The sequence below is a fragment of the Python bivittatus genome, unplaced genomic scaffold, assembly GCF_059951505.1.
Source record: "Python bivittatus isolate LINGU-HERP-01145 unplaced genomic scaffold, Pbiv_v1 ctg000430_np1212, whole genome shotgun sequence".
Lineage (NCBI taxonomy): Eukaryota > Metazoa > Chordata > Lepidosauria > Squamata > Pythonidae > Python > Python bivittatus.
Genome location: NW_028277071.1, coordinates 4,775,084 through 4,796,112, shown reverse-complemented (window position 1 = coordinate 4,796,112; position 21,029 = coordinate 4,775,084). Strand labels below are relative to the sequence as shown.

At 41.3% G+C, this 21,029-nt stretch overlaps 1 protein-coding gene across 1 annotated transcript in view; it reads left to right on the top strand.

Moving 5' to 3' along the window:
- The window catches only part of ADCY4 (adenylate cyclase 4), a 51,903-nt gene that overhangs the window by 18,911 nt on the left and 11,963 nt on the right, over positions 1-21,029 (top strand). The window contains 16 exon segments of the mRNA XM_025171288.2: positions 1,560-1,757; positions 2,949-3,110; positions 3,749-3,898; positions 4,993-5,147; positions 5,311-5,422; positions 6,034-6,161; positions 7,546-7,704; positions 12,226-12,358; positions 13,253-13,435; positions 14,367-14,398; positions 15,536-15,622; positions 16,722-16,791; positions 18,152-18,249; positions 18,845-18,929; positions 19,957-20,094; positions 20,870-20,977. Coding sequence (XP_025027056.2) covers positions 1,560-1,757; positions 2,949-3,110; positions 3,749-3,898; positions 4,993-5,147; positions 5,311-5,422; positions 6,034-6,161; positions 7,546-7,704; positions 12,226-12,358; positions 13,253-13,435; positions 14,367-14,398; positions 15,536-15,622; positions 16,722-16,791; positions 18,152-18,249; positions 18,845-18,929; positions 19,957-20,094; positions 20,870-20,977 — 1,998 coding nt within the window.

Here is a 21,029-nt window from a genome sequence, read left to right as displayed (position 1 = left end):
GGAATTCATGGTGTTGTGACTGGCGTTACTTGGGAGCTGGGTTTCAGTCTGGGAACATTCTTGCTAGAGGTTGTAGCTAATAAACATAGCTGAACTGATTTTGCATTGTCTCTTGGAGTTCCTTGGGCTAAACCTGACAGTTTCTATTTATATGCTGCTTCAGGACAGAGGCTCTTAAATGGGTAACAATACCCCAATATAGTAATTAAACTTAAATTAAATTTTCCTAGGGGGAGGCATCTATAACAATTCCTCATTATTGGCTCTTCCTGGATGGGCAGATTTCACTCAGAGCAGGCAATCTCATAGATAACCAGGTTCCAAGCAAACTTGAATTGCACATGGAAATCGACTGAAAACCAAGGTAGCTCTCCCTGTAATGTTGCCATATGGTTATATCAGTCTTGGTCCATAATCACATGAGCAGCTGTATTTGGAACCAGCTGCAGGTTCTGAATGTTCTTCAAGGGCAGCCCCACGTAGAGTGAATTATAGTAGTCTAGCTGTGAAGTACCAGGAAATGAGTGCAAAACTAAAGCTTCCTGTTCTAAAAATAGCTGCAATTGCCACACCATCCAAAGCTGTGCAAAGTCTCTCTTGGCCACAGAATCCCCAGATGGTGGGCTTGTTCTCTGCAGGGGAGGAATAATTCTGTCCAGAGTCAAAGTTAGAATGTTGATGGCATCAGATGTCTTCTGAGTCAACAACAATTTTGTGTTTTTGGGATTTAGCCTTAGCCTTGGCTTCCCATCCAGACCCTTAAAGCTTGCAGATACCAGTCAGGACTTTAACAACACTTCTTGATTGGCCAGGGGTGGAGATATACCACTGTATCATCAGTGTGCTGATCCTAGTGGCCAGTGAATGATCTCCCCCAGCAGCTTCAAGTAGATATTCAACAATAAGGGAGAGAGGGCTGAGTCTCCCTGGGGAGGAAGGCACACTGCCTCCTTCAAGGCAGATGCCGTCACCCCCTCCCTCAGAGAAGCATTCATCACAGCTCAAACCAGCCCGTCCTCATTAAATTGTCTTTTAATTTAATTTAAATTTAATCAAATTGAATTTCTTTGTCCTAAAACCATCTATTTTGAGATCTACCACCAGTTGGCACCTCTATTGGAAAGATTTGCCCCCCCACCCCAAGGTTTTATAAAAACTTCACATTGCTAGGGTAAGCCCTGGGGGCCAGGCATTGATGGTTCTGATTGGAGGCCTGAAGAGAGGCTGTCAGTTATTGGTTGCTGGGATGCCATCTGGACTTTTAAAGACCCACAACCCTAGTTTCATTGCTCTGTGAAATTTCATTTTGTTGAACTACAAAGCTGCCTCCATTGGACCAGCGATGTCTGGATTGCTGTAATCCACATGAGCTCTTTGCAGTTTCCAGTGAGGATCTTCCCTGCTCTTTTATGTTCAGCCCTTTGGCTGTAAATACCAGCTTCTGATCTTCTATTTGCCAAGTATATGCTTCTCAATGAGCATCGTTGGTCCTTCCAGTGGCACATTTGGACCGGTGCTGCAACCGGATTGACAAAGGCCCTTTTTTTTCTCTTCCCCAGGATTTCTCCTCCAACTTGGGCTTCCTGGTTACATTATTCACTGCTCTGCTTGTCTTCAGCCTCATCTTGGTCTTTGTGTGCATGGAAAGCATCTTCCAGCGATGCACCCGCCTCTTCTCAGCTGTAATTTGGACCTGCCTGATCACAATGGGTTATGTATTTGTCTTTGTTGGTGGAGTGGTTTGTGCCTGGGACCAGGTGAGGTACCAAGGCTGGGCCATCTGCTGGCATGTCTGAATATAAAAATGGGGAATGAGCATTTACCGAAGAAAGCTTGTCACAACCTTTTTAGGATCAAAGCCAATAGACTGGATGATCCCAGCATAGGCATTTGTAAAATGTGTTTGTGATATCATGACATAAGATTCCCCCTTCTGTATTTGCAGCACAATGAACACAAATATGTAAGGGATATCATGCAGCATCACCACTTTACCCCACTGTGTAGATACCATCTACCAGATGTTCAATACATGGATTTGCACCTCATCCAAAATTTGAATTTTTCTATGAATAGAGTCTGTATTTTGATTTGATGGGATAATTGAAGATTCTCAGTTTTGACTCAGTGTATTACGGATAATGATTTTATTTGGTGATTTATACTGCATTGACCAGGTCTCTTGAGATTTATCCTAGCATCAGAGCTTAATAGTGATGTTCGGTCATTTAAAGTGATATATTCAATCAAAAAAGTCATGATTTAGTGGAAAACCATAACCTCTTCGACATTTTTAGATCCCTTGTTTACTCCCTGGGCTTTATTCTCTTATTCTTTTAATCTGTTTTCTATTTGTGTTGTATTGTCTTGAAAAAAAGTTTAATGAAATAAATAAACTGAAGGGCTGGCTCAAACACACACACACACACACACACACACAAACACACAAAATGCCAGATGTTGGTGTTACTTTATTTTGGGTTTGCTGCTCTAGAATGCAACTACTATTCTATTTTTTTTAATGAGCAGAATGTCTTATGTGTAAAAAGGCAGAATTCCTCTGTTTAACAGTTCTAGCCAACTATTTTCCCTGATCTCTAGTTTTCAGTATTTTTAAGCATGGAGAATGTTTACATACAGAGGTCTATAGAGGTGGTTTTTCCTTTTGTAACTCTATATGGGAAGAGGGAAGAGGAGAGGGGAGACATCAAGATTTGCAGAAGGAAGGGAGGGAGGGACTTGCAGAAGAGCTGCCAATTTATTTGGGAAATTGGTGCTGTCCATGGAAGAACCTGTTTGATATAATCCACATATTGGGAACTGGAAATTGTTCTGTTCCAAACTGGAATCTTTGCAGAAAATCTTCAGTCTGAATTTGTTCTATCCATATGTTTTCATGATATGACTCCTTATGGAAAACTGACTGACATGGAGTGTTTTTCTCCTAGGTCTCCTTCTTCCTTTTCATAATCTTCATTGTCTATACCATGTTGCCTGTTGGCATGAAGGATGCAGTAGTCGCGGGTGTAGTCGCCTCTCTCTCGCACATCATAGTTCTGAGTATCTACCTCTCAATGAGCCACAATTCACATTCACAACTGGCCGTGCAGGTAAGCCTATTTAACCCATCCAGCCCAACCCATCTGGACTAACGGGATATCCATGACATAACCCTTCAAACAGATTCTTCCTCTATTTATCCCAATATTGTCTGTTTCCTTCATTCGGATTCCTTGGGTTCTCTCCAGGAGATACCACCCTACATTAACTTCATCACATGGCCTCCTTGTAAGCTCTGACTTACCAAGGCCAGGTTTTGTTATGAAGTTTGTGCTTCAACTGAATGGAAACTCAGAGGCATCTAACTGAAATTTGTCCTAACGTTTGGTGCAATGATGTCACATTGTAGAAACATCCTAATCTGTCTGAACCTTAGCCAACACCTTGTCCATTGCAGGAATCCAACTCTAGACCCCCACAAGAGATGACTGATCTGGCTCCTGGGTCATTTATTCAGGAAGAACCTGAATGTGCCCCAAGCTGGTGGTTCCATTTGTCAAATTGCTGCTTCATCAATAAGTTTCTTATAATATTCATCCAAGTGTGTCTCCCTGTAATTAAAGCCCATCCAATTTAACCTGCTGTTTGGAGCAGCAGAGAAGAAAAAATGTTCCTGGACTTTTTCCTACCTGCACTGCCATTATCCCATCACAGTCATGACTCACTTTGTCTTTGCGTCTGCTTCCAGCAACTGGCCAATCTAGTCATCTTTGTCTGTGGTAACTTGGTGGGTGCCTATCACAAGCATCTGATGGAAGTGGCCCTGGGGGAGACCTTCCATGAGACTTTCAACCTCATCCAATCTCGAGTTAAGTTAGAGTCAGAAAAGCGACACCAGGTGAGTGTGGAAGACAATGTGGGGAGACACAATGGGGGAGTTTTTTACCCAAGTCTAGTCACTCTTGTTTGATCTTGAAAAAGCTAATCAGGTTAGACTTAGTACTTGAATGGAAGAACACCAGAAATCCCAGGGTATAGATTGACTGGGAAGTTGAAAGAACATTGTGGATGAAAGTGATGGCAAATCATTTCCATATTGCTGCCAAGAAAACGGCTTGGATGTGTCCATATAGTTACCAGAAACTAAGCTCAGCTCAAGGGGGACTTTACCTTTTCTAGTAGAGATTTATTTTTTTTCAAGTAATGTTATTAAAGATTATCATTACAATTGTAAAAACTAATACAAACTAAAAGAAAGATAGAAAAATAGAAAGAGTAAAAGGTGCAAAGGGGAAAAAAGGAAATATATAAATAATAGAAAGAAGAAAAGAAAAGAAAGAAAAGTAAGAATATAGTAAAGAAAAAGAAACAAATATAAAGAAGTGACTTCCAACCTTCATCACAACAAGTATAAACAATTTTAGTAACTTTTCACCTTATCATGTGCATCAAATGATCTCTTCTTCCCATATCCCATCTCTCATCTATAAACAAATCCATAAAGCCTCATCATTTCAATCCTGGTGTCAGCAAAAGTACATTAAGGGTTACCAGAAATGACAACTTGTCTATTTTAACCTTGATCAAGTAAACCAACTTTATATTCCTTCCTTTTACCTCTAACAATTTTAATCTTTAGTCCCTTCAAATAATATCGTAGAACTTGATTTCTTTTCATTTCTTCTTTGTCCCTTCTCATGAGATTCTTCACAGCCTTAACAAGCCTCTTTTGTAAGTCCAATACAGAAAAAGTATCCAGGTCACTCTCTTAGTTTATTATTTGTATGTCCCTTTTAATTATTAAAACATCAGCTGGTTTCTTTTGTATGTCCAATGTGTCATCTTTTTCCATGTCATTCTTGTAGCCTGTCATTTGTAAATCCACTTTCAATTCAGTCTCTGTCTTGTCAGGTAAAACTTGTTCCATAACATCTTTTAGATACAGTCTATCCATACAGCCAGAAATCTCCCTAATCTTCTGCTTATTCCTAGGAACATTTGCTCCTCTCAATCCTTCCTGCTTACATTGCCTTGGAGATGAAGGCTGAGATCATCGAGCGGCTCCGGGATGGAGGCCAGCCACAGCGCCAGCATGAAAGTGCCAACAACTTCCACAACCTTTATGTCAAGAGGCACCAGAATGTCAGGTACTTGATTTGAAAACCATCTGCCACTTGGAGGATTGCTTGATGGGACTTTGGTGGTTGGAGGCAAAGAAGGGTGGTGAATTTGTAGGGCTTCCTATCCTCCCTGTAGACAATGCTTTGAAGCACCTCTTCCTCTCTTTCCTTCATCTTTCTGCTCCCACAGCATCCTTTATGCAGATATTGTTGGATTCACACTTTTGGCCAGTGAATGCTCTCCCAAAGAGCTGGTCCTGATGCTCAATGAACTCTTTGGCAAGTTTGATCAGATTGCCAAGGTGAGTAAAAGTCTCTTTTTTACTCCTTCCAAATAATCAGGTAACTCACAAAGGTCATGCCTGCCTTGGTTACATCTTGTCTCAACTACCTTTGAAAAGTGCCTGGAAGTTGCAGTTGGTGCAAAATGTACCATCTGGTTCTGATATCCTATGATGCCTTCACTGCAAATTCTGTACTGGATGACAGTGATTTCCTCAGCACAATTTCATATATTGACCTTTAAGCAGTTTGGGCTTAACTAAAGGATCCTCTCTCCTGTTATGAACCTGTCTGATCATTAGTAACTGCAAGAGAGGCTATTCTGTAGAGGCCCTCACTGTCAGAAGCCCATTACCGAAATGCACTTCTTCTAAAGCTTTATTGGACCTCCATTCTCTAAAAGTTTACAAAATCTGTAAATCTGTAGGCTTGTCATTCCTGGTGGTCTTAATGGCTATACTATGATTAATTTTAATATGTGTTTTATCTTGGATTCTATTTTCACTCTGAAAGTTTGTTTGCTGCCCTGAGTCCTCTCCAGAGGGGTCTATGAACCAAAATTGAATACTCCTGTTGCCAAGGTGACCAAGATGGTGGCTTTAGAGTGGCATTACTTTTCTGTTCCCCTCAGGATAATGAATGCATGCGGATCAAGATCTTGGGTGATTGCTACTATTGTGTGTCTGGATTGCCTGTATCTTTGCCAAACCATGCCCAGAATTGTGTCAAGATGGGCCTTGACATGTGTCGGGCCATCAAGTGAGTATGAGAGTTCATGATTGGTAATGCTACTTTTAGGAAGGACAAAGTCTGGCTCTATTGGTCTAGGAAAAGACCTTTGGTGTTGGGAGACTCAGCTTGAAATCTCCACTCCAAATTAAGTTTGGATAGTTATTTTTAATTAGACAAAAATACTTTGCAAGGATGTGGTAGGAGTGACATGGGAAGAGCTGCCCTAAGTATCAGGGGAAGGTCAAGTTGTAAACGCAACAACAAAATAACACATTAAGTTAGAAATAACTTGCTATTTTTGCTGTGACAAAAGGGAGACATTATTCAATACCTGACTGGGGGTTAGCCATATTAACTATATTTAATTTAATTTAATTTAATTTAATTTAATTTAATTTAATTTAATTTAATTTAATTTAATTTAAAGTACAAGTAGAATAAAATCAAATGGAGCCTTCCACCTGACCCTATCCATTACTTTTTGGAATGTGGCTCTCAAGATCACTCAAAAGGCTACTTGTGGCTATTAGCGCAGAAGAAGCTGTGTACCCCTCCAGAACAGCAGAATAGGAATGGGAATCCTAAACATTTGGACTGCTATATATATAAACATTGAGAGCCAGTTTGGTGTAGTGGTTAAGCCATTGGGCTAGAAACTGGGAGACCATGAGTTCTAATCTAGCCGGCTGGATGATCTTGGGCTAGTCACTCTCTCTCAGCCCTAGGAAGTAGGCAAATGGCAAACCACTTCTGAAATATTGCCAAGAAAACTGCAGGGACTAGTCCAGGCAGTCACCAGGAGTCAACAATGACTTGAAGGCACATTCAGCCAGTGTTGTTATATCTTACCTCAGACTTTCTGTTTCCAAATAGAAGATTGCCTGTCTTCATTCCATGGGTTCTTGCTGTTAGTACTTGTAGACTGTTATCTCTCTGTCTCTGTAACTATCTACCTTCCTGACTACTTATCAGTTTAGATCAGTGTTTTTCAAACTTGGCAACTTTAAGATGTGTGGACTTCAGCTCCTGGAATTCCCCAGTCAGCATGCTGGGAGCTGAAGTCCACACATCTTAAAGTTGCCAAGTTTGAAAAACACTGATCTAGATGTATAAAAAATAAAAGTCTCCTTTGAATCAGTAATGATCATGCCATGGACAATTTCATGTTTTCATGTCAATAGTACAGAAGTAGTTTGCCATTGTCCTACTCTGGATTTATTTTCTATGTCCTAGTCTAGCCTCCAGCTCTATGATTTTCAACTATGAAGTCCGACTCTGCTTAGCTTTTGGAGGTCAGCCTGGGTTGGCTGGGTGCTGCTATTTAGTGAGGCATGGGTATATAACTCTTTTAGAAACTTGGTTTAGACTTCTTAATGAAACAGAACAACTCTGTGTTACATTCTTCCCCCAGGAAGCTACGCGATGCCACTGGAGTGGATATCAATATGAGAGTTGGAGTCCATTCAGGAAATGTCCTCTGTGGGGTGATTGGTCTCCAAAAATGGCAATATGATGTCTGGTCTGATGATGTGACATTAGCCAATCACATGGAAGCAGGAGGCGTGCCAGGGTGAGAGGAATCAGAGGGTGAGCTGTGTGCTCCCAAGTATTACAGAAGGTGTTTATGTCTTTGGCTTAGCTTTGAATGTTGGTTCTAGTGACTCAGAGCATGGACATCTGTGGGCAGGAGAAAAGGGGGCAAGTGGTGTCACAACATGATGAGGTCACCATGCAAATAACCCAAATTGTGTACTATACCTTATGATGTACAGGCAATCATTGTGGTTTCTACTGGATGCCTATAGCTTGGAAATGAATTGCAGTGACCATACCAATTAAGTTCATATGCTTTTGACTATGGTGTTGCTAATAAACAGGGAAAAAGGGAAGCCAGTTTAGCATCCTTGTTAGTGGTGTCTTACTGTGAAATGAACAACGTTGGTTTCAAGTATCTACCCATAGTTTCTTGGGTCCACAGAGCTGCTGTTGCGCAGCCCAATCCGCCCTGCAAGGTTGTTAGGTGTGACTATTTTGGAGAGTTTTGCTCTGGAAGAATTCCATCTCTACCACTCTTGGTCATTTTTCAGTAATCCTCTTGGGGAGTTGACCTCGCCTTGGGCTGAAAGAACCAATCCTGGCCTTTTCCCCAGATACCAAGAGCTGGAAACAGTGTTGACCTGCTCTGTCCTTCTTAAAGCATCTGAACTCAAACATCTTCATTCTCCTCCTTGGATGGATTTTCTCTCAGGGGGTTCCTAAAATAACTGGCTTGAAGAGGGGAGTGGGATGCTCCTTAACCATTGATGTGTGAGATAAGAGAAGGAGAAGTAGCAGATGCAGAGTATGCTGGGAAGTGGGAATAAAATGAAAGATGATTTGCTGTTTACAGTTCCTTGAGCTTCCCAAAGAAAGGTGGGATGGAAATGTAATGTAGGGGTGATAGTGGTAATATGGCCCTGATGGAAGACAGTTGATGAGAGGATGGGAGTCATCTGATTCTGGAGTAAATAAATAAAGGGTCAGATTTTAGTAACATCTGCAAGGATTGGGATTTTTTTTTCAGAACTCAAGGCTATTGATCTGACAAAAAACTTTGATCACATTAAAAGAATATGGGCTGGTTGGCTACTTTATCACCATTGCTTATTTCAGGATAACTGTTCCAATGAAATAAGCTATCTTTGTCTTTTTTCAAAGGCACTTGTAAATAAATAAAGGCAGTCTGGCAAAATGATTAGGAACTCCCAATGACATTTCTCAGAATTCAGCTGAAATATACGGGTGGTGCTGCTCCCAAGAGGAAAAAAGTGGAATTACACAAGCAAATGTGCAAATATATACTGTGAGATCCCCTAGCGCAGGGGTCCCCAACCCCCGGGCCATGGACCGGTACCGGTCCATGGCCTGTTAGGAACCAGGCCGCACAGCAGGAGGTGAGCGGCGGGCGAGTGAGCGAAGCTTCATCTCTATTTACAGCCGCTCCCCGTCGCTCACATTACCACCTGAGCATCTCCTCCTGTCAGATCAGCGGCGCCATTAGATTCTCATAGGAGCGCAAACTCTACTATGAACTGCGCATGCGAGGGATCTAGGTTGCCCGCTCCTTATGAGAATCTAATGCCTGATGATCTGAGGCGGAGCTGAGGCGGAGATGCTAGCGCTGGGGAGCGGCTGCAAATACAGATTATCCTTAGCAAAGAGGTTTGACTGCACAAAGACCATAATAAATCAATTGCTTGCAGACTCAACTCAAAACCCTATCGTGTAATGTGCTTGAATCATCCCGAAACCATCCCTCCCTGCTCTCCCTGGTCCATGGAAAAATTGTCTGCCACAAAACTGGTCCCTGTTGCCAAAAAGGTTGGGGACCGTTGCTCTAGTGCCACTATCCACTGCAGGGAGGCTGGACCCATTAGATTGGTCTGCCCCCAGCAACTAATGGATCTGAAGGGGTTCCAGAGGGAGCTGGGGGTTGTTCCTGTTGTTGGGGATGGCTGAGGCTTTGGATCAGATCGTGCCCATGTGACTTCTCCCCTCTCTGGAATTCTGGCGTTCCCCATGGTTTACGGAGGAGCTGAGGGAGTTGAAGCAAGGGAAGAGATGTCTAGAACATCGCTGGCACTTGATGAGGGACAAACTTGACCAAACACAGATCAGAGCTGCTATTAAGGCCTACCTAGTGGCAGTAAGGATGGCAAAGTGTCATTACTTCTCTGCACTTATTGCATCTACACATAGCCTCCTTGTGGACCTGTTTCAAATGACACACGTCCTCCTGGGTTAGTGGGGCTCTGAGACCCTCTTGCAGGGGTGTGCAGAGGAATTTGATCAGCATCTGTTGGACCAAGTCGCTTGTATTCGTTCTCAGTTGGACACTGGCTTTACTGCAGGTCCAGTGGAGGTGCTTAGGGAGGAGTCTTGCCCTGTTAACTGGGAATGATTTGGACCTGTTGGACCTGAGGAAATGGACAGGGTCCTTAGGATTGTGAGCTCAGCCACCTGCTCTTTAGATCCATGCCCCTCCTGATTGATTAAAGCGACCCGGGGGTGGGGGTGTCGTGTGAGTGGGTTCTAGTGATGGTTAATGCTTCCTTGGGTGAAGGGGTGGTTCCTTCACCTCTTAAGAAGGCTTTGGTTTACCCCCTCCTCAAGAAGCCATCACTGAACCCCACTATACTGGACAATTTTGATCCAGTATCCAACCTCCCCTTTTTGGGGAAGGCGATTGAGAAGGTGGTTATGCAGTAGCTTTGGAGGACCTTGAATGAAGTGGATTATTTGGATGCCTTTCAGTCTGGATTTAGCCCTGGGTATAGGACTAAAACGGCATTGGTTGAGCTTTTGGATGATCTCTGGCGAGGGCGGGATGGGGGTTGTGCATCCATCCTTGCCCTACTTGACCTCTCTGTGGCTTTCGATACCATTGACCATGGTATCCTTCTGGATTGGCTCAGAGGATTGGGATGGGCGGCACTGTGTGGTGCTGGTGCTAGTTCACCTCCTTTCTCTGGGGGTGATTCCAGTTGATGGTAGTTGGGGAGGAGAGATTCCACCCTTGGCCCCTAATATGTGGGATGCCTCAGGGTTCGGTACTCCCCCCTCTCCTATTTAACATCCACATGAGGTCACTTATCTGTTGCCATGGGGTGAGGTGTCATCATTATACATCTCTGCCCCTTGGCAAATTAAGTGATGCTGTGAATGTCTTATCCTGATGCCTGGAGGCTATGAGGGTTGGATGGGAAACAACAGGCTTCAGGTGAACTTTAGCAAGACAGAGTGGCTTTGGGTTTGGGGTCTTCCAGTGCTAGGACTAGACAATCTTTGGTGCTGGATGGGTGGCACTGCCCCAGACAGACCTGGTATGCAATCTGGGGGTCCTCCTGGACTCATGACTCCTGCTCAAAGAGCAGTTGGCAGTTGTCTTTGGGACCCTTAGGAGGGTCTTTGCACAGCTTCATGTGCACCAGTTGTGCCTGTTCCTGGATAGGGGGGCTCTGCTCACAGTCACTCATGCCCTGGTCACCTCTTGTTTGGATTTCTGTAATATGGTCTACATGGGGCTGCCTGTGAAGAGTATCCAGAAGCTTTAGTTGGTGTAAAATGCAGTAGCGCAAGCAGTTATGTGTGGTCCTAGGGTGGTACATGTTACATCACTACTCCATGAGCAGCATTGGTTGCCAGTTTGCTTCTGGGTCCAGTTCAAGGTGCTGGTTTTGACCTTTAAAGCTCTTTGTGGCAGGGGCTGGATTATTTGAGGGACTGTCTTTCCCCGATTACATCTGCCTGTCCCATCAGGTGTGGCAGAGAAGGCATGATGTGGGTCCCATCTCTCAGGGAATTACATTTGGTGGGTCCCAGAAGGTGGGCCTTCTCTGCCCTGGTGCCCACCTTGTGGAATCTTCTCCCCCTGGAAGTGAGGTTGGCTCCATCCCCCTTAACATTCTGCAAGTCCCTCAAGACCTGGCTATGTGATCAGGCCTGGGGACTGGGGAGATTTTGCGATGGCTCCCTTACTATGGTTAACATCATCCTCTCTTGTTCCATGTGTTTTTTTTTATAGTTTTTATAGTTTTAATAATGACTGTTTTTATATGTATTTATTGGTTTTCTTTTTATTTGAGTGTTGTACTCCACCCAGAGTCACTTTTTTGATGAGATGGGTGGCTATACAAATATGATAGATGAATGAATGAATGAATGAATGAATGAATGAATGAATGAATGAATGAATAAAATATATGTGCAATATATTTCAGTTCATTCTCACAGAGATTTTATTTGGCAAGCAGATTTGGAGGTGATTCAACCAGATCTCCAGATTTAATCAATTTCCCAATGTGGTTCATCAATTTGGATTGAATCCTTGAATTGGTCACCTCCACACTGATGTGATGATTCACTGTTTGAACAAAAAACATTTTTATTTTATTGTATTGAATAAATTGATTTTCTGAACTGGATGGATCTAGTTCAGAGGTTTAGTGATCCAAATCAACAATTTGATTTGGATCTGGCCCTTTAGTGAAAAATGGATTCTGTACAGTGAGCAATAACTTATGGTCTCACTACTACAACCTTTCTCTTTCAGGAGAGTTCATATCACAGAAGCCACCTTGTCACACCTGGGTGGAATGTACACTGTGGAGGAAGTTTGCTGTGTGCAGCGAGATTCTTACTTGAGGGAGAACCGCATCAGGACCTTCTTAGTTGTTGATCCCAGGGTAAGGAGCTTCCAAACATCATTACAGCCGAGTAGACTAATTCCATGTGATGATCATTTACAACTTGGTTGAAAGGTGCATGGTTTGTATGGAGAAGATCCCCACGTCACCTTCTCATCCTTTCAAGAAGTCATAATGGGAAGAGACTCAATGTCAGAGACCTGCCATGGCATAATAATGGCCAGATGGAACCAATATTAGATCCTGTGGAAAGCAAGTTCCTACCTACACAGGAAGTTTTTGTTGTTTTTTTTTATCAATAGGACTGAATATTTTCCTAATATCTTCTGCATTTTCTGAGCACAGTCAGGGGTGAATCTAAGATAAGCCTCAATTTTTTATGGGTGGATCCATAGCTCTGAGGTACAATACCTATTCCAAACCCTGTGGTTTCCAAATTGGCCTCTAGAGGCTAGATGTTATTAAATTACAAATCCCAGAAGCCCCAATCAGCCTGGCCAGCAATGAAGGATGCTGGGGATTGTAGTTCAATAATTTTCTGAAAGTCACACAGCCCAATCTTGAGTAAAAGAATTAGGCAATAGGTGATGGGACAACCTCATCCTAACATCTCAGAGAAATGTTAGGCTAGGTAACACAAAAATGATCTGACCTTATGTATGACACCTTCCTGGGAGATTCTGCATGGAAATATTCTTACACCACTTTGAGCTTTGGTTCAGTCATAAGGGCCAGAAACTTCATTTTGCAACAAAACCAGGTGAGGTTCTTGGGGCATTTTATCACCATCTCAGTGTTATAGCCTGCCCTTATGCAGCATGATTATAGCATACAGAAATCCATACAGAATTGGAAATAGATACACTTTCACTAAATAGGTGGGATTTGCTACTCATGAGATTTCCTTGCATTTCTGGTTCCTATGATGTTTAGGCTGAAGAAGAAAGCTCCAGTGACATTCTCTCACCTGTGCCAGGTGAGAGCTTCATGATGAGGGCCTCTGTCCGGATGACTCGCTACTTGGAATCTTGGGGAGCAGCCAAACCCTTTGCCAACCTCAAACATCTGGACAATCTCCCAGCAGACCCACCAGGATTTGTTCGGAACAACCACTCGGTATGTCTAGCAGGAAGAACACTTCTATTGGCTACCCAACCTGATCAGTGTTCCATTCTCCATAGCATAATAGGATTGGCATAAAATGTAGGAGAACTTGATATCTATGAACTTCAGACTATTTCACATTTCAGTTTACTCTTTGACACATATAAATAAGAAACTAGTGGGTTGCATAATTTACAAAACTGTAATTTATACTGTATGCCAATTGCAAAAAATAATTATGAGTAAAATCCAAAAATACTGAGGCTAAGTTGAAATTTTAGTGTTTTTTTTTTTGTGCTTTACTAACCACACACAAACATGTCTGTAAAAACAAGTGAGGAGAAAGAAAAAGAAAGAATGAAGAAAGAAGAAGGGAGGGAGGGAGGGAAAGGAAAGGAAAGGAAAGGAAAGGAAAGGAAAGGAAAGGAAAGGAAAGGAAAGGAAAGGAAAGGAAAGGAAAGGAAAGGAAAGGAAAGGAACGGAACGGAAAGGAAAGGAAAGGAAAGGAAAGGAAAGGAAGACTGGAATATGTTATTATAAACTAAAGAACTCCAATCAATCAACCAATTAACTCATAACAATATTTTCAAAAGTCTTTTTCTTTACCCATTTGTCAAAAAATCTTAATTCAGATGTTGACAAAAAACAAAGGTAAGCAATCCATTGTTGTAAATTAGAATTTGTGCTAAATTTGTGTTGACTTTAAACCAAAAATGTAGTAGTAGAATAGGTCCAAACAATATGTTCCAACTCCTATATTACATCTTCAGAAACAAGGCAATTACAACCAATCCTTATTGAACACTTCTTGAATAGACATGAAACAATATTTTCCAGATTATTAATCTGGCATGTACTACCCAGTTGTCACCTGTGTTCTTATATTATCATAAGTGAAGAATGTCTGTAATTCATTATGGTTCCCTTTTCTGTCTTCCTGCAGGATATCTCTTTGGGGTCTTTGACCATGGAACGGTAAGAAAAAGTATTGGTTTTAAGCCAGACTTCTCCAGCCTGGTGCCCTCCAGATGGATTGGATGATCAAAAATAACCTTCTCCAACTAATGCAACACATCTGGAGGACATCAAGTTAGAGAAGATTGCTTTATAGGGTGAAAGGAAAAATGGATCAGTGACCTAATAGATTGCTGAAAAAAGAAATTGAAGAAATATTATGAAATCACACTCTTTTCATTTGTGTTGAGGATCATGATGCTAGCAATTTGTAGATTCTAGAGATGGAAAAGCTGGTAAGCTCAGAGATGTAGCTCCAACAGTGACACAACGGAAAATGTGTAGGAATTATAAAGGCTTTGTGGAATTGATAACAGGTATCTTGCAAGGCTTAGGAGTTGATAGGATGCTCCATGTTTGCCTACCTCAACAGCACAGAAGACTCAAAAATCTATAAATAAATTTTAGAAAGTTTAGTGGCCCACTTCTGGATGGAAAAGCTAAATGAGCTAAGTTTGTTTTAGAGTAGAATCTGAGTTCTGCCATCTGCAATATTTGTGTTACTGTTAGATCATTCTGCACGTTTCTTGAGACATTAAGAACCTTCTAAGATTCCTTCCCATTTCCATGAATTTATTTATTCAATCTATATAGCCAAACATCTCAAATATGTGACTCTAAATCAGAGATGTTGAAATCGTCTAAATGCAGAACCTGGGAAACTCAAGTAGCTTATTTTGATACATGCCAGCCATTTGGTTTATAACACATAGCATGTTCTCAAATATTTGATCTCTCTCTCTCTCTCTCTCTCATCATCATCATCTATGTCTATCACCATCTATCATCTATCTATCTATTTATAGCCTAGTTAGATTTGGCTGATCTTGAAAAGTTGAGCAGGGTTGGATCTGATTAGTGCTTGGATAGGTGACCACCAGGAAGGAGATGGCAGAACTTTAACATAGATAAAGAATATCAAAATAAGACAATAGCAACCCACTTCAGTCTTGTTGCCAAGAAAGATACATGATATGTCCATTAAGTCACCAGGAGTTAAGCTCAGTTTGAAGAAGTTGTCCTCTTTTACCTTGTTTGATTTAAATTCTCTTCTATGTTCCTTGAATGGCCTAGTTTCTTCTCCACATTGGATTTCAGGTGCCGTGCCCCCAGGAGTCCAGATGAAGACTTGGAAGGTGTGGATGAGAAGTTCTTCCAACTGATTGAACAGCTTAACTCCCAGAAGTGCGTTTTTGGGTCAATGGAAAGACAAGAGGTTGAATTGGGTTGGGTAGAAATGAGATAGGAGGAAAGATCCTCCTTAGAGGATCCTTAGAGATGAGATATCTCTCAACTTTGCACCAGAGGTGTCCATTCCAAAACAAGTAACACCAAAAGACATTGGGTTCCATGACATGAGCTCCACTCTTTCAACTTTGTGTGCAGGTTTGTAAGGGGTGGAGTTTGCATCACATAGTTGCAGTGCACATTTCCTCACTCTCCTTATCCCTGCAGTTGTCTCTATTTCCCCCTCTGTGATTTAACTTCAAGATATTTTGGAGAGGGAGTCTAGAGGAAGTTCTGGCAATTATTATGCTAAATTTTAACTAAGGAATCTCCAAAACATCAAAACTGGAGATAGAAAGTTTTGTGTGCTTGTTTGCTTCCTTGAAAAGGCCAGGTTTTAAAACAATCAAGGATTATCTTTAGTAAATAGGGATGAAGAAATAGGAAGAGACAAGTATTGAGGAGGGGCAAGCTTCAAGAAAGTGACTGTTGGCATTTGGGTGTGATATTTGTCCTTTTAGGTTATGGATTTAATGTGCTGGAAATCTGAGTGAGTTGGGCCTTCAAGAAGAGTCCTATTGGTGAAAGGAGGTGGAGATATGCTCAACAGAAATGTCTTCTCAAAATTCTCAGCTCCATTTGTAGGCAGAGAAATTGGACGTTTCTCTGAATTTTTTCAGGGGAGGGGAGATTTTCTAACCATGTCTCAAGGATAGGTCTTCTTTTTTGCAGTCATAAATGTAACACTACTAGGGGAAAAAAAAATGGAAGTGTGGGAGGCCCAGGAGACTATAGGCTTTCAGAATGAGGACTCTGTAATTGAAGAGGGGACATATGCAAATGTATACCCTTTAGCCATCTTGACATAAAAGGAACACAATAATACCATAGTCCACCTATGAAAATTTCATGGAAATTCTCTTCTCATTCGAAGGAATTGAGAAAGCAACTATTCTTTAATTAGAATGAAGGAGACCTAATAGAACAAGACCATTTATTATCATGGCAATAGATGGAAATCTCACTCCTGGTGTGCTTGTTCTCTTTGCCTATGTAGGCAATGGAAGAAATCTGAAGACTTCAATTGCATCACATTGTACTTCAAGGAGGAATCTCTGGAGAAGGAGGTAAATGATAAAAGGCTGGAGTGGGATTATTTCTTTTTTAGAATTTTTCTTATGTTATTGTTATAAGACAAGTATAATACATTGTATTATTTCAATACAGTGGTATTTTTACAGTGTTGACTGGAGATTATTAACACTTTGTGTAGATTTAGACCATTAAAGATAATAAATATTGATATTTTAAATCATAGTTAATACTGATATAATATTTGGCTGCTGGAGAGGATGTGTTCTGGACTTCTTGTTTCCTTCTTAGCTTTTTTATTGTCTCTTTTGAATGGTGTGCAAATGTAGTTTATCTCTATGTGTCTATTGATAGCTGATTTGTCTGAATGCCAAGCTTCCAGGAACAACACCCAGATAAAAGGGATTGACACCAGACAAACAATCAGGCAGAAACAATACCCTAATCATGGATCTACCAAGGAGAAAACCACACCCCACCAAAACTGACAGGGCAAGCTAATGTATATAAACAGGGAGCAAACCCCACACTCACTGGCACTGATGATGTTACCTAGTTGGGTAATGAAATGTCTGCAAGCAAACAACCAAGCTCAGAGAGCACCAAGAACTCCACAGTTCAACCCTGATCTACAGATATTCTCTTCTATTGGAACTGTTTTGCCATTGCTGCATATTTCCCAAGTTTAAGTTCCCAGTCAGATATTGTCGGAATTGTATCTTTCTTCCAGCGTTAGGGAGAAATTATTCTCGCTGCTGTGTGCATGTATTTCAGTAAATTATGATATTTCTCGTTGATGTTTCTAGGGATCACACCTAGTAAGAAGAATGGTGGTTTCATTTCAAATTTAACTTCCAAAATGTTCTGGATTGTGTTTTGTATATCTTTCCAGTACTTCTGAGGGTTTGGTTTTTGTTTTTGTTTTTTACCACAGAGTGAGATTATTTCTCTGCCCTGACCTGAAGCTCTTTTTTTTTTTTTTTTTGGTGGGGAGGGAATATGTCTGTTTCTGGTGGGATCTGACCCCCTAAAAGTGTGCTTGCTTACTTAGATATTCATACCTCCAGTTCCTACACCACCTGAGACCCTTTTTAATTTTTTTAAAATTATTTAGTTATACATCACTATATCAATTTACCCTAAAAGTGGCAGTAGATAAATGCTGACCATAAATTTTGTTATGCATCCTTGCTTAAAGCAATTAATAAAGCCATATAAAATTATAACAAAAGCAAACAAAGGAGTTGGAGGATGCCCCTCTTTTCAGTCAAAACAGCATAAAATAAAAGGGAAGGAGAGATTGTACTTGGGAAGGCACTTCTCAGGATGACCTAGAACCAATGTTTCTCTTTGCTGGTTATAGTTTCTCTCAATTTCTCCTCTGTTTTTTTGCAGTACCGGCTCTCGCCACTCCCATCTTTTAATTACTATACAGCCTGCAGCTTCCTGGTCTTCGTTTCCAACTTTCTCGTCCAGATCCTGGTTGTTTATAAGTAAGGAGGAATTGGGTGCTGAGGGAGGGGGTGGTTAATCCAGGCAAGGTGGCCCAAACTAGAGATGATTCTACCTGTAGAAGTAGGAACACTCTGCTCAAAATGTAATGAAGCTTATTCCCAGCAAGTTTGCTTAGGAGTGCAACTCTAAGGCCATAGCCTTAGACTTCTGTAATTTTCTTTGGATCACAACTCCCAGAATCTCCGAGTCAGCATGGCTATTGGAATCCTTTTAGTTCCAGCTTTTTGGAGGTCACCAGGTAGAAGATGTTGGGGACAGATTATGTGGACTGAAAAGAATAATAGGTTTGTTGTAAGGCACACTGGGACAAAATTATTGAAGGCTGCTTTCCGTCTGAAAATCTATGAGGCGGCAGATATTTGAGAGTGAAAATGAATGTGTTTCTAGCTCTCATGGATGCTCAAGTAAATTTGAAAATGAATGCATAACTCTGGTAAGATTGAACCATCATAGAGCACCAGGAGGTCATTATTTCAGTGTGTGGTTGCTCTTCAAGATCAATAAAAGCAAAATTAAACATTAAATTACGCAAATGTCAGCCAACTGGGTTCCTCATATATTCTTTTTATCCAGAACAGAAGCATTGGGGATCTCCTATGGAATTTCTTTCTTCCTCTTTCTCCTCCTTCTTCTCACCTGCTTTGCTGCTCACCTGGCGGTAAGTCTCTGGAGGGGATATTTCAGAGGAAAAACTCATGGGAACCTTTCATCAGACTATGAGCAAGGCCCATGATGAGATGATGTGGTTTTGTAGCCCTGGCTAGTTGGGTCACAGCTACTGCAGGCAAATTTAAATGATGCTCATATTCTTGTGACTCTGGTTGGAAGCGGTTTCTAGGATTGAATTTTGAAGTTGTAGTCCCCATGCTGAGCAAGGTCATTTTGGAGAGGTATCAAAAGTGTTTGAGTTCTGCTGTGTCTTCTCCCTTGGACTCTTAAATCAGCCTAGCTAAAAGCAGGTGTGGGTGCATTTCTGCAGGAGAGACATGAGTGAAGGAGGAATTCATCTCTTACCCACAATCCATATTTATCTTTTCAAGTTAAAAATACAACCAGGATTGGTACTCAGCTCATACTAGGGAGAAGCAGTTTACAAAATCCCCACGGAGATGTTACGCAATCAGATCTAATTGTCTAGGTACCTCCACAAAGCTATTATAAGGACATGGTTTGCCAAGGTTTATTGGGTGCTCCCACATAGTTGGGCTCAAGGGAAGGAATAAAGATATGCAATACTTTGTATAGTTTTTATGTTTTCTGTAATTTTATATATATTTATTGTTTTAATGGGTCATGTGAGCGCCCTGGGTCCTCCATTAGGGGGAGATGGGCAGAGATAAATCTAATAAATAAATAAATAATTTAAAAAAAAAAATTGTATATTAATTGATTGTATTATTGTCTCTGTATTCTTGATTTTGATTGTATTTATGGGTTTGGCCCATTATTTTTAATGTGAGCTCAGATTTGTTTTGTTTTGTTTAATGAAAGGTAAAATACAATTCCTATACACAAACAAATGATGTACTATAGTAAAATGATATAAGCCAATTTGGCTTTTGCTGTTGGGAATTTTTTAAAATAAATCATTCCCAGGTCAGGAGAACATTGATGGAGTGGTAAGGGAAAGGAATCCAAGATGTTGGCTCCACAGATGCTCACATCTCTTTCTTTGCTACACACAGAAGTGTTTCCTGAAAGGTCCCAAGATCTTGTACTGGGTTCCATCCATCTTGGCCAATGTTTGCACTCAGCCATGGCTACGTGTCTCCTTGGGCATCATCACCATTCTTGTGGTTCTCACAATGTCGGTGTTGAACTTGGTACGTTGCTAGTGGTTGGGAAGGAGAGAGGGAGAGGGAGAGAAAGAAAATATTTTGGGGAGGAGGAGGAGGAAATGTCCAAGATACCTGGGAAGAACTCCTTGTAGTCCAGGAGAGCCAAAACCCATTTTAATTTTAATGCTGGATTCTTGAGAAGTTAATGAAAAAAACCTGAACATGCGGAGCTGTCAGCCAGTGGTAACAGCCTTTGTGGATGAAAGAACAAATTGCACTGGCAAATTTTTCAAAAGCAAAATTTCCTCCAAGTTGTGCTGGAGTCCTGGACATTATTTTTTTGACATTGGGACCACAGTGGTTTGCTACTGCCTTCTTTTAGGATGTTTTTTCAACTTCCCAGGCTAGCCTGTACCTCTGGGACCTCCTGTTGGTCTCCCATCTAAGGATAAGTTAGTCTGACCCTGTTTCAGCCAATGTTGGCTAGATGTGTGATCAGTTCAATCTGCATGGGGGTAAAAGTGTGGATTCTCAGCCTGACCTTTGCTTCTCTATCCAAAAGCATGAGGTACTGGAAGGGTTCAGGATGAAGGAGAGTGAATACCCTCCAACTGCTCCTTCACTAGCCATTGATGGGGATTACTGTGGCATATTGCTCTTACTTCATTGATGTTATTCCTGGGAAACAGGAAAGGGTCACAGAATTCCTGGCTGATGGCCAAACCTAAGTCATGCCCCCCTTCTGCTTTCCAGTCCAGATCAGAGGAATTTCTACCTCCTCTTCCCTTGCTCTCTAATGCTCTCTAATTTTGCTTCCTAGTTCTTTATGCCAGAGACTTCATGCTTTTTGAAACTTGAAAATTCTACATTATCAGGCATGAATACTGTACAGGAATTCTCTTGGCTTAACTCCCTTTTCAGTGTGCCGGTAAGGCTGAGCTCTTTAATAAATACTCTCTTTGTTTCTTTTGACTAATGGA